The following is a 13,377-nucleotide window of genomic DNA, read 5'->3' on the forward strand; positions in this document are numbered from 1 at the left end:
GGTTGCTGTGAGCTGTGTGAGGCCACGGCACTCTACCCGAGGGCAGTACAGTGAAACTCTGTCTCTACAAAAAAAAAAAAAAAAAAAAACAAAAATAGTGCAAAGCCGGGTATCTTCTATTGCTAGACTAAGGAGTCTGCCTGCCTGTCACCCAAGCCAATCAACAAAGAAGCAGATGAGAGATCAACAGTTTCACTTTTATTTACAGAAAAGCCAACAATTCCAGAGAACAGGGAGGATATCTCCCCAAAGGCCTGTTCTGCTGTCTTATTTCTCCTTATTTTTATACCTTCACTGAATAAACATACATCCACAGTGTTGTCAATTAGCATGATATACATCAAACAATTCCTCCCTTTACAAATTACAAAGTCAAAAAATCTCTTGCTTTCAGGGTGATTATTTCTTCAATGTACTTTCGACTAAATTTATAGCCAGGTAGCACTTCGCTGAGTGCACGGAGTGGCTTGGGTCCTTGACAGGTGTCACATTAACAGTGGCTGGTAACATTCCCACATCTCTCTCCTTGTTTCCATAGCCCTTGGATGGCTAAGAACTCTGCTTGCCTTGATTTCATGGAATAGGGCTGGACTGAGAAATGCAACTATAATGTGAGTAGGGGAGAGAAATGGATGTGCAGTGCCCTTGAAAGATTTCCTCTGGCTAATGCCAAGATGAAAATAATTCGACAACTGTGTCTGAGCAGTGAAAGAGAAACTGCTTGGTTTTAATATTTTGGCTGTTTATCATTTTAAGAGGATTGAATTGTCAGGTTACTAAATAATTCAAGTCTTAGTATGCCAGCACCAGAATTAACAGGTTGGCTCTCTGACACTTAGGCTTTTTTCCATTCTTCTCCTGCCAAATGCCTGTTCAGGGTATGCTGAATCTGCTTTCAATTGATTGAAAGCAGAGAACCTGCTTTCAATCTTGGTTCTTCACAAGGAAATGCATTTCCCTGTCCCTTCTTCCTACCAATGGCTGTTCTTTCTCTTGTGGCCGTGTGGAATAACTACACGTCCTCTTCAGTATGAAAGCCTTCCAAATATTTTAACACGCTCTCACGTCCCAGCTTGGATTTTCCAGCTCCAGATTCAAAAGTCTCAGCCAGCACAGACCTATAGATTTGCCTTTCTGGGGCATGTAATGGAGTTGTACAGTCTGAGCCCCTTGTTTGCCTGGCTTCTGTCACTCAGGGTAATGATTTTGATTTTTTCTCCCTTTGGTAGGGTGTGTCTACAGGTCCTTCCTTTTTAATGCAGAGTAGTTTTCAATTATAAGGGTAAACCACCTTTTGTTTATCCATCTGGGTTGTCTGTCTCCACTTTTTGGCGATTACCATGTGTGAAAATGCTGTTACCAATGTTCACCTGCAAGTTTGTATGTGGACACACGTTTTCATTTCTGTTTGATAGATTCTCCAGAGTGGAACTGCCGGGTTCCCTGTGACATTTTTGAACATTTTATGGACTATTCCCCAGCATGTATTTTTAGAAATGAAGTTCTAAGCTAACATGGGAGCTGGTTTTGCTCCAAACTCACACCGGCTTAAAGGAGGGTGTCATCCTTCGGGGGCTAGTGAGAAAGGGCACTGACTCGTCTGGGACATTTCTCTGTGTCTCAGAGCTCCGTTTATTGCTTCTTCCACTTTGCCTTTGGGTCTGGGAGAGGGAAGCCTTGGCACTACTCCTGTCTATGATTCGCCTTAAAGAGAGAAGCATTAACACATTGATAATCACAAAAGCCTCAACTAATTGTTAACTCTTTATAAACAGTTGTAATGCTGTGCATTTACTGAAAAAACGCTTTCATACTCACTGTGGTACTAAAATTAGAAAACTCCACTTCTGTGGGGACCACTTTATAATTTAAATTCTTGCTGGACTGATTTACTCCCATGCAAATTCCCTGGACGCATACCTTGATTTTTGCCTTCATGTCCTTGATGAGTTTTTTCCTTTCTGATTTCTTCTTTTGTTTCAGTTTCCACTTTTCAAGTTTGGAAGGGAGGAGACGATCAAAAATATCTTGATCATCAACTTGTATAACAACGGCAGCATCTGGGAAAAATCCACGCTCCCCTAGAAACTGGGCCTCATCGGGAAATCGTGGGAAACCATCTAGTATAAAACCTGTGGAGCTAAGTGGAAATTTTTGTAATTTAATTGCTTAAAATATTATATTATAAATACAAATTTAAAAGTAAGACTCATATTGGTGAATCTCAATTTTATGTAAGATATGAAATTAATAGTTTAAAAATTCACAGTATATCTTTTTTTTTTTTTTTTTTTTTTGTAGAGACAGAGTCTCACTGTACTGCCCTCGGGTAGAGTGCCGTGGCGTCACACAGCTCACAGCAACCTCTAACTCTTGGGTTTACGCGATTCTCTTGCCTCAGCCTCCCGAGCAGCTGGGACTACAGGCGCCTGCCACAACGCCCGGCTATTTTTTTGTTGCAGTTTGGCCGGGGCTGGGTTTGAACCCGCCACCCTCGGCATATGGGGCCGGCGCCCTACTCACTGAGCCACAGGCGCCGCCCCACAGTATATCTTTTATTTACATAAATATTTCTAGTTGTATACATGGTATTTCTTCTCCCAAATATATCAAATTGGATTAAAGTTATACTATTTTTTATGTATATCTATAATATAAAATTATAGTCAGTTAATAGACAATTTATATTAATTAGAAGTTTACAGAAAGTTATGAAAAGATCATAGGAAAAGAGAAAATAAGTTCTCTTGTATCTATTAGGCGGAGCTTGCTTAGGAGCAGAGCCCAGCCGAATGGATGTGTCACCCTTTATGTAAAGAGCACCCTGGCTGGCCCATTTTTAGCAGGAGCCTTTACCTTGAGCACTTTTTTTTCTAATGATGCTTCCTTTCATGAGACAATTCATACCTTCTTCCCTGGATGTCTTTTGTAACTGATGGCAATTATTAATGGCTCCTATGTGTAAGATGATTATATTTAAATGAGATTGTCAGACTTGCCCAAGTATGATGAAACTTTAAGGATCATGAAAATAACTGGAATGTTAATACTTTTTCATTAGGGAGCACTTATAAAACAACTGGGCTTTGTTTAATCGAGAGAGTCAACATGGGTTTCTTCTAAGTCTGGTTATCCTGCTTATCTGAAATTTGGTTTATTTTAAATGTTTATATTTAAACAGATGTTTTCTTCTTAATACAAAGAGGACTTTCATGCACATTTAAAGTCTCAGCCTTCAAAGATGTTAATTCAAAAATACTAACTTTTCCTTTCTTATGAAGAGGGCAGATTTCCATATACTGGCCATAGTATATGTGTCTTTTTTTTTTTTTAGAGATGTCTTCAATCTAGTCTCTTCTGAGAGGTGCAATTTCATCCCTACTACTCCAGCTGTCACTTCTTTGTCAATGACTTCCAAAGCCATATCTCTGCATTTAACCTCTCTTCAGAATTTTCAAAAAGGTGCACCGTTTCTCCTACTCACTGCTGCCCTTCCAAACTGCTCTCCCTTTGGACCCAAATTCCGGCGGCCTTTGGACCTGCCCTCAGCTCCCTCTTGCTTTCCACATAGAATAGCTGAGGCCTGGCTAGCCTTCCTCTGTACTCCACTTCCATTTCTGCCACTACCCCTCGGTGCAAGCCCTTACTACAGCTCCTCAGGACGATGGCAATTTTTAAAATGTGTTGATTCTTCCCCCTGATTATAAAAGCAAGAAATTTCCCTGTAGAAAAATTGAAAAATAGAGAAAAGCATGAAAAAGGCAAAATTATCCATAATCTCCTATCTCAGAGGTTACTGACATTTTATTTCTTTCCAGTTGGTTCTTCATGAGTTCATCTCTCTATCTACAGTTTTGCATCTTCTTCTTCTTCTTTTTTTTTTTTTTTGTAGAGACAGAGTCTCACTTTATAGCCCTCGGTAGAGTGCCGTGGCATCACACAGCTCACAGCAACCTCCAACTCCTGGGCTTCAGCGATTCTCTTGCCTCAGCCTCCCGAGTAGCTGGGACTACAGGCGCCCACCACATGCATCTTCTTTTTTAACTTAACAAAAGCATTTCTCATGTGATGACAAATTCCTCATTATAGTAAATTTTAATGGTGTTGCATAATATTCAGCTATTTTTTTTAGACTTTTATAATCTCGCTTTTTACTTTGACTTTGTCAATTCATATCTATCTACATAGCTACATACCTGAATCTATATCCATCTATCTACCTGCCCAGGGTTTTAATATACAGTGTGAGGTCAGGAGCTAAATTAATGAACAACCCGTGACTATCTAGGTGTAGGTAACCTACCTAAACTTCCTACAGCTATTGATCTAATTTAGGGAACAAGAAATTAAACATAAAATTTGTAATTAATAATCCCACTCACTCCTTTAGATCAGGGAATAAGGTTGCCCAGAGACTTAAGAGGAACACTGAACTAGCCAGTTATTTAACTTCTTTGTGACTCTCTAAAATGAAAATTAAATTTTTTTGTCTCATAGGGTTGTTTTAAGGATTAAATAAGTTGATATGAATAAAACACAGTCAAACAGTGCCCAGTACACAGTAAGTTCCAGATGTGTGTGTGTGCTACAGTCGGTATGGCAAATATCATCTTTTCAGTGGCTATCAAGACAAGATATTCTAGTTAGGAAAAGATGACAAAGTTTTAAAATCTGGTGACCTAGAGATCCTTAAATTTGTCCTTTCTGGGGTCAGTATTGTTCCTCAAATTTGGTAAAGGGATAACACTATGGACAGCTATTAATAAATTGGTTCTCAACCTTCCTACTGAGGCAAGCCTTATTTAGTACAGTTCCTGTGGGTCACGACCTATAGGTTGAGAACCGCTGTATTAATTAGTCTTAAACGTAGTTGTTAAAAGATCACAGGTAAAAAGAGTTAGAATACGTGGGCTTAGAATCAATTTTATGACCACAACTGCACTTTAGAATCACCTGGGGGTGGGGTTTCTCAAAAATACCAATGCCTGGGTCCCTGTTTTACATTTCTAGAGATTCTGATTCAATTATTTTGGGATGGAGTCCTAGCATCAGGATTTTAAAAAACTCCGCAGTGTATGTGAAGTGAGAATCACCAGTTTACATCAATATAAAGGAGAAAAATGCTTAAATATATGTTGGACTACATTATTAACTTTTAAGAATAAAACAAATAAAAGCAAGTAAATATATAATTCTATATGAATTAAGATACCGTATTGGCTCCTTAAGCCACCACTCAGAAAGAATCACATCAAGAACTTCAGGAGGCAATGGCTCGTTTTCTATCAGACTTATTTTGATTGCTTCTTCTTCTTCTGTAAGTTGTATGTCTGGAAGCTAAAAACAAAAACCAGAAAATAAAATAAGTTTTAAAGCACTATATTAGTAATTGCATGTTCTTACTTGTATGTAGGAGCTAAAAGGATGAAGTAGAGAGAAGAATGATAATTACTAGAAGCTGGGAAGAGTGTGTGTGTGTGTGTGTGTGTGTAGAGATGAAAAGAGTTAGGATAACGGGTACAAACATACAGGTAGGTAGAAGGAATAAGTTCTAATGTTCCCTAGCACAGCAGGGTGACTATAATAACAATAATGTATTGTTTATTTCAAATAGGTAGAAGAGAGGACTTGAAATGTTCCCAACATAGAGAAATGATAAATGCTCAGGGTGACGGATACCCTAAATATCCTGATTTGATCATTACACACTCTAAACATGTCACAATATATCACACGTACCCCATAAATATGTACAAATATTATGTATTAATATATTAATACCAATATTAAAACAATTAACATAATACTATATCACATAGTATTACATAGTTGGTTAGGATGAGACCTGTTTTGTTTACTGGGGTCAGTTATTATTTTATTTTATTTAATTTATTTATTTTTTTGAGATAGAATTTCAAGCTGTTGCCCTGGGTAGAGTGCAGTGGCATCATAGCTCACAGAAACCTCCAACTCTTGGGCTCAAGTGATCCTCTTGCCTCAGTTTTTTCTATTTTAGTAGAGACAGGGTCTCACTTTTGCTCAGGCTGGTCTTGAACTTGTAAGCTCAAGCAATCCACCTGGCTTTGGCCTCCCAGAGTGCTAGAATTACAGGCATGAGCCACCGTGCCCAGCCTCTGAGGTCAGCTTTTATACTGTTGCTTGTTGAGCATTTTAAAATTTGAGCTCTTTTCTTTAGACCAATATTTAATATGGTTCTAAATAGTAAATACCATTTATTATAGCTAAGGGGAGTTATTAGAGATAAGATGATTGATTCATACATGGCCTCAGGATCTTATTTTATTACTTTTCAACTAAAAGTTTGTTCAATTTATCTTACACACTTACGTGGCTTAACTGATTTTTGTTACCTATCTTTTTTTTTTTTTCCTTTGGAGACAGAGTCTTGCTTTGTTGCCTACGCTGAAGTGCTGCAGCATCAGCCTAGCCTACAATTCCTGGGCTCAAGTAATCCTCCTGCTGCAGCCTCATAAATAGCTGGGTCTGTAGACACACACCACTACATCTTGATTTTTATTTATTGGAGTTACGTAAAATTCAGTATTTTTCTAACTTTTGTAGAGAAGAGTCTTGCTCAAGTTAGTCTTAAACTCATGAACTCAAACTAGCCTCCCACCTCAGCCTGTGACAGTGCTAGGATTATAGGAATAAGCCACTGTGCCCGGCGTGTTGTCTTTTTTTTTTTTTTTTTTTGTAGAGACAGAGTTTCACTTTATGGCCCTCGGTAGAGTGCCGTGGCGTCACACGGCTCACAGCAACCTCCAACTCCTGGGCCTAGGCGATTCTCCTGCCTCAGCCTCCCGAGTAGCTGGGACTACAGGCGCCCACCGCAACGCCTGGCTATTTTTTTGTTGCAGTTTGGCCGGGGCCGGGCTTGAACCCGCCACCCTCGGTATATGGGGCTGGCGCCCTGCTCACTGAGCCACAGGCGCCACCCAGTCTTTCTTACAATTATACAGTATTATCTGTCCAACCTAGATCCTGATTAGGGGATGGGCCAGCCAAGCAGCCCTCTGAAACTCAACCTATTATGGGGTTTCTAGCCCCATAATAACAAATAGAAAGCAGTGTGATTATTAACTCAGGTCAACCTTCTCTAAAGAAGGCTCACCTAGATTTGATAGTAAAACAACAGTTCTTAATCAGAATGAAACTATTTTTGTTTGAGTACTTTTGTTTTTCAAAATTCTGAAACTGAATAAGTAAGGTCTGGCAAACTGCTGCTTACCAGGATTAAGTTTATTATCTACAAATAAAATCCCTTAATATGCCTTCTGAGAAGTCCAATGATTGGCAAAAGAAAGTCAAACGAAAACTATAGACAAGCAGACAATCTTTGCAGCATTTTAAAATCCAGACCTGTTAAATAAAAACTCCTAGATGTATGCACATTTTGAATTAATAGAATATGGGTTTCTACTGACACTACTAAATATAGGTAAAAAATATTTAAAGAATACGTTTGAGGAGTTGTCCCATTACCTGTTAGGACACCATGTGTTTCTAACCCTGCTCATACCTGGGCCCATCTTACAGAGATCATTTGAGAATAAATGGTCCAGCTATATCAGTTAAGGTGTGAATTGGAATTAAGAACTATATTTTACAACTCTGGGCAGAAGCCATCTAAAAGATAAATAAAAACTTTCTGGTTAGGTATCATTAGAAATGAATATTTTGAGATCTCCATTGGAGCTAGAGAAGATTTTTATGATATTGGATAGAAAATAGAAAACACAGTGGTTTGGAAAACCTTATTGTCGAGCTCGGGCATATCATATAACATAGTCCCCAGTAAATGCTATATGACAGTCCGTCTTTTCAGGGTAAGCTCTTCTGATTTTTATTGGAGTTATGTAAAACTCAGTATCTTATATTCTAGATGAGCAGGAGGATCTGTGTTTAACATACGAGGAGGATGACTCTTTAAATGATGTTTATTTTTTTTCTCTTCTTAGAAACTTCATAAAGTTTCATACATGCCCTCCTCTATTCTACTTCTGCAAAGTCATACCAGTTAAGTGCAGCTTTCTAGAGAGAGATTGATACTACTACCGGCTTTTTGGTGTTGTCTTCCTCGATTTTGACATTGGTCTGAATTGCAAGCTCTTCAAGTTCTTGCTTTGCTTCGAGTTCTTCCTCGGACTCTTCATCAAACTCAGGTCCAATTCTCTTTTCAGTTTTGAGCATTAATTTCTCTTGAAGAGCTTCTTCAAACTGAATGTGAAAGATTTCCAGCTTTTCTGCCAACTGTCTTCCACATGTAGTTTTGCCAGAGCCATGAGGGCCAAGAAGGCATATTCTTAATGGAGGAGCCTGCCACAGGGATAGGAAGGGAGGGGTGGGACAGAGGCAGAGTCAAGAAAAGGAAGTTTTGAGTAGTTTGAAAAATGTAAGGCTTATTCATTGCTCTCCCAAGGTAGGAATTATCACCTCATGAACTCAAGGATGTTCAGACATTCGGATTTCCATTAACATAATTCATTGCATCAACAGTGGTCCTCAGGGAGCCTCCCTAACGATAGAATACTTTCACATCCTATGCCAAAAGGCATTTAATAAAATTCAATTTAATTACCTTTGTTTTTTAAAAAAAGTTTTAGATAATAAAGAATGGAAAGACACTGTCTTAGCATGATAAAAAAGCTCTCCACCAAACAAGAAGCCCGTTACTAACAAACCTCTATAGAGTCTTCTCCATTTATTTCCATAATCTCTAGACCAGAGATGAGAAGCCTGAAGCCAGAGAACCTACAGTTGTGTGGCTCAACCTTTGGATGCTGAGGTTGTCAAGGTCCATGGTGAGAGTTGGGAGGAAGCAGGAGCTAAGTCTTCTGTGAATGTGAGGAAGTACTATGAAAGTGGTAGGTGACAGCTATCAGGAGGGAGGGTTGGGGATACATCGGGGTAGTAGAAGCCTCCAAGAGGCTGGAGATTTTGCAAGAGGAAGGGAAAAAGTAGAATTGTATGCGATTATGTAGCTGCAGTCTCACATATGTTTGGATCACATTTTAACTCCCTCAGTGATAAAACTGTTCATCCACATGGCTCGGTGCTGGTAGCACAGTGCTTATGGCACCAGCCACATACACTGAGGGTGGAGGGTTCAAACCCGGCCCGGGCCAGTTAAACAAGTGCACCCACAACATAAAAATAGCTGGGCATTGTGACGGGTGCCTATAGTCTCAGCTACTTGGGAGGCTGAGGCAAAAGAATTGCTTAAGCCCGAGAGTTTGAGGTTGCTGTGAGCTATGATGCCACAACACCCTACTGAGGGTGACAAAGTGGGACTCTGCCTCAAAAAAAAATAAAAAAAAATTGCTCATCCAGCAGTGAAACCTCTGACAATTAAAGCTGTCAGTCACTCAGAGGGTATTAAGATAGCTGGGAAGCAAAGGGAAATGTTCCTGAAATACTGAGCTTTGCAGAAGTATGGAAGCACCATCAGGATTTTAGGATTTTATCTACATAGATTTGTATAAAAGAAGGCCGTAGATCACTAATCGCAAACCAGAGTGAGAGAAAATGACAGTTGGAAGCAACAAGAAAACAAGACAAATGGCCACAGTCTTTAAGTGACCCCCCACACCAATAGATTGGGGCTTCTTAGTGAAGGCACCAATATCCCTGTGGGAACTATTATAAAAGTTGAGGTTCATCAAAATGGCCCAAATTATCCAGAAGCATTTAAATCATGTTCTATTTGTTCAGCTTAAGAAGGCACTGGTGTTATCAGTGGTATTATCTAAAGTAATAAGACAATATGTTATGATTTACTTGACCCAGTAATCTCATCCCAGAGAATTAAGGGATAGTGATAAAATAATTCAGGAAAAACACACACAATCAACTCATTTTTGACAAAAAGTGCCAAGAATATACATTAAAGAAAGGACAGTCTCTTTAATAAATGGTGCTGGGTAAACTAGAAGAATATGCAGAATAATGAAACTAGATCCCCATTTTATACCAATCATAAAAAATCAATTCAAAATAGATTAAAAATTTAAATGTAGGACCTGAAACTATGAAACTACTAGAAGAAAACATAAGGAAAATACAATAGGACATTGGTTTAGATGAAGGTTCTTTTTGAGTAAGTAAGACCTCAAAAGCACAGGCAACAAAAGCAAAAATGGAACAGTGGGATTGTATCAAGCTAAAAATTTTCTGCACACCAAAGGAGATGATGACCAAAGTGAAGAGACAATCTATAGAATAGGAGAAAATATTTATGATCTATCTATCCATCCACAAGGGATTAATAACTAGAATATATAAGGAATGCAAGCAATTCAATAGCAAAAAGCACAATAATCCAGGTAAAAATGGGAAAAGGACCTGAACTTACATTTCTTAAAAGAAGATATGTAAATGGCTAATGCAGATCTGAAAAAATGTTCAACATCACTAATCATCAGAGAAATGCAAATCAAAACCACAATGAGATTATCATCTCATCCCAGTTAGAATAGCTATTGTCAAAAAGACAAACAAACAAAAAACAAAACAAAACAAAACAAAAGCTTAAAACCCCTTGCTGGTAAGGATGTGGAGAAAGAAAAATGCTCATAAACTTGATGGGAATGTAAAGTAGTACGGCCATTATAAAACAAAGTATAGTAGTTTCCTTAAAAAACTAAAAACAGAACACCATATGATCCAGCCTTTCCACTGCTAGGGATGTATCTAAAAGAAAGGAAATCAGCATATCAAAGATATTTGCACTTCTGTTTGTTGTAGCACTACATCATAATAGCCAAGACATGTAATCTACCTAAATGCCTATCAATGGATGAATAGATAGATAAAATGTAAGATATACACACAATGTAATATTATTCAGTCATAGATAAGAATGAAATCCCATAATTGGTAGCAACATAAATGGAATTGGAGGTCATAATGTTAAGTGAAATAAACCAGGCACGGAAAGTCCATCAATACCAAATAAACCAGGCACGGAAAGAAAAATGTTGCATGTTGTCACTCTAAGTTGGAACTAAAAAGTCATCTCATGGAGTTAGAGAGTATAATCATGGTTACCACAGGCTAACCATGAAAAATTCTCTAAAAGGTCATCTGTGCTCCAAGAGACTACCATGGCTAGCCCTCAATATAGTAAGCAGTAAATCCAGCTACAGGTTTTTATTTCAGTTAAAAAAGACAGATATTAAGTATTGGCTTGACACAAGTCATTACTGTAGAAGTCAAACTAGATAGTTATTTTATGTTAGATTCCAAAATGTTGTTCTTTGGATCTAGACATTTTCATTATATTGTCATATCAGCTTGGAGATTTCGCTAATCTGTCCTTAAAAAAGTACTCAGGAGAAATCAAAAGTACTTAGGACAGGAACACTTTTTTACCTTCAATGGTTCTCCATGAGCCACGTAGTCCTCGGGATGATCCAAAAATTTATCTTTAGCTTCTGGACTTGAAAAATAGTAGATCTTTTCTCGATATTTAACTGCATCATCCGTGCTGCCTGGTTGTAGGATGAAGTTTTCCTTGAGAACCACTGGACAAAAGTGCTTTGTATCTCCCAAATGCCTCCTTTTCTCTTTAATTCTGTCTTCATTCTAGAAATATTATTCAAAGTTTTAGACAGTGTTATGAATAAGCATTTTGATATAATACTAAAAAGAAAATTTTTAAAAGTGTATCTTGAATAACATTTGATGTATAACAATACAACTTTAAGGCAATCTACAAAAGGCCAGTCCTTATACCATTTTAATTAATTAAAAAAATCAGCTTCTTATATCCAACTTTAATCATAACCAAAGTAAAGCAGCACTAAGAATGAATGAAGGTGTCCCCAGCCCTCTACAGACACAGGTGTAATGAAAAACTCCAGGATGTGCGGTTCAGAATCATTGGGAGGTTACTTTCTGAACTGAAATTAATCCTAAGAACTAAAAGCTGAATCAGGGTCACAGCTTCTTACCCATTGAAAATTAAACGGGAGATGCAGGGCATAGCCCAGTGTTAAACTCTCAAAACGGCTTGAACGGGTGACCAAAAAGGGAGGGAAGGAAGCCTCAGGATTTGCTTTGTTTCTAGCCAAGTGGATATAAAAATGATATGCTTTTGAATTGGGTCAATGAAAAAATAAAGATGGAAATCAAAAACAATTTTGAAACTAATGAAAATGAAAATACAGCATATCAAAGTCTGTGGGATACAGTAAAGCAGTGGTAAGAGAGTCAAATGCCAAACATCAAAAAAGTTGAGAAATCACAAATTAACAACCTAACATCACACATTAAGGAACTAGAAAAACAAGAAAAAATAAGAATAAACCAATCCTGAAGTTAGCAGATGAAAAGAAATAAGAAAGATAAGAGCACAACTACATGAAAGGTAGATAAAAAACAAACAAACAACCTACCAAAACCCAAAGGATCAATGAAAAATGAAGTTGGTTCTTTGAAAAGATAAACAAAATTGATATACGGCTAGCTAGATCAACCGAGAAAAGAAGACACTCTTGTTTTGGAGTCTCTGCAATTTCTGGGTCATTCTCACTTGCTTCTTTCACCTCTTCAGCTGTTTATGCTGGTTTGTGCTTTGGTCAATATTGCTTGGAAAATTACTCTGGATCAGTTTCATTACAGGTTGCCACCTCATGATCCATTGCAACAAAACATTCAAAATCTACTTCTTTGAATCCTGCCATCGGGTATGTACTGAGTGATGGGGCCAAAGCATTATGCCCTTGGGTTGCGACAAATCCAACTTTCTTGAAACACTTTTGTATCATTTCTGGCTGATCTTTATTCCAAACTGAACTGATCCAGAGGACAGCATCCAGAGTATTAACTGATGCAGCAGATGACGTTGCTTCTATAGGTGGACTACAGGTTTGTGTTTTAGTAATGACCCACTCAGAAGGTGAGCTTTGGGCTTGGTAGTGCATTTTAAAAGTTTTGATGATGCTTTGGTCAAAAAGTTGGATTTCTGAGGTCATGTTTGGAAGCAGAAATTTCAGAGTCATGTTTGTGAAATGATTCACTTTGGGTGGCCATAACAGTTGTCTAGAATAGACCATTTCTTCCTCTTCATTTCTGGGTCTGTATACCTTACCCCCTCCTCAAATAGGGCACCACTAATCCATGCACATTTGTTTGATCTCCAAGTGATGGGGAGGTCTTTGAGTTTCAGGTTCTTGGTGCAGGAGACTTTGCTTTACCATCACCAAGGGTTTTAGTTTTTCTCTGGTTGAGCTAGTGCAAAGCAGAACTGTGAACTATTCTTTGGAAAGTTTTCCACTGTTACATTTGTCTCCTTTCATGACTAGGCTCCTTGTAAAAGAGCACTCAATCAGTGTTAAAGATGTCATCATCTTTGAA

The 13,377-nt window shown here is 38.1% G+C and overlaps 1 protein-coding gene across 1 annotated transcript in view; it reads right to left on the reverse strand.

Annotated features, from left to right (window-relative positions):
- AK9 (adenylate kinase 9) overlaps nucleotides 1–13,377 on the reverse strand; it is a 178,436-nt gene that overhangs the window by 39,964 nt on the left and 125,095 nt on the right. Inside the window, 4 exon segments of the mRNA XM_053590600.1 lie at nucleotides 1,921–2,140; nucleotides 5,213–5,337; nucleotides 8,077–8,337; nucleotides 11,392–11,593. Of these exon segments, the coding sequence (XP_053446575.1) occupies nucleotides 1,921–2,140; nucleotides 5,213–5,337; nucleotides 8,077–8,337; nucleotides 11,392–11,593 (808 nt within the window).

This window comes from Nycticebus coucang, chromosome 5 (genome assembly GCF_027406575.1).
Source record: "Nycticebus coucang isolate mNycCou1 chromosome 5, mNycCou1.pri, whole genome shotgun sequence".
NCBI lineage: Eukaryota > Metazoa > Chordata > Mammalia > Primates > Lorisidae > Nycticebus > Nycticebus coucang.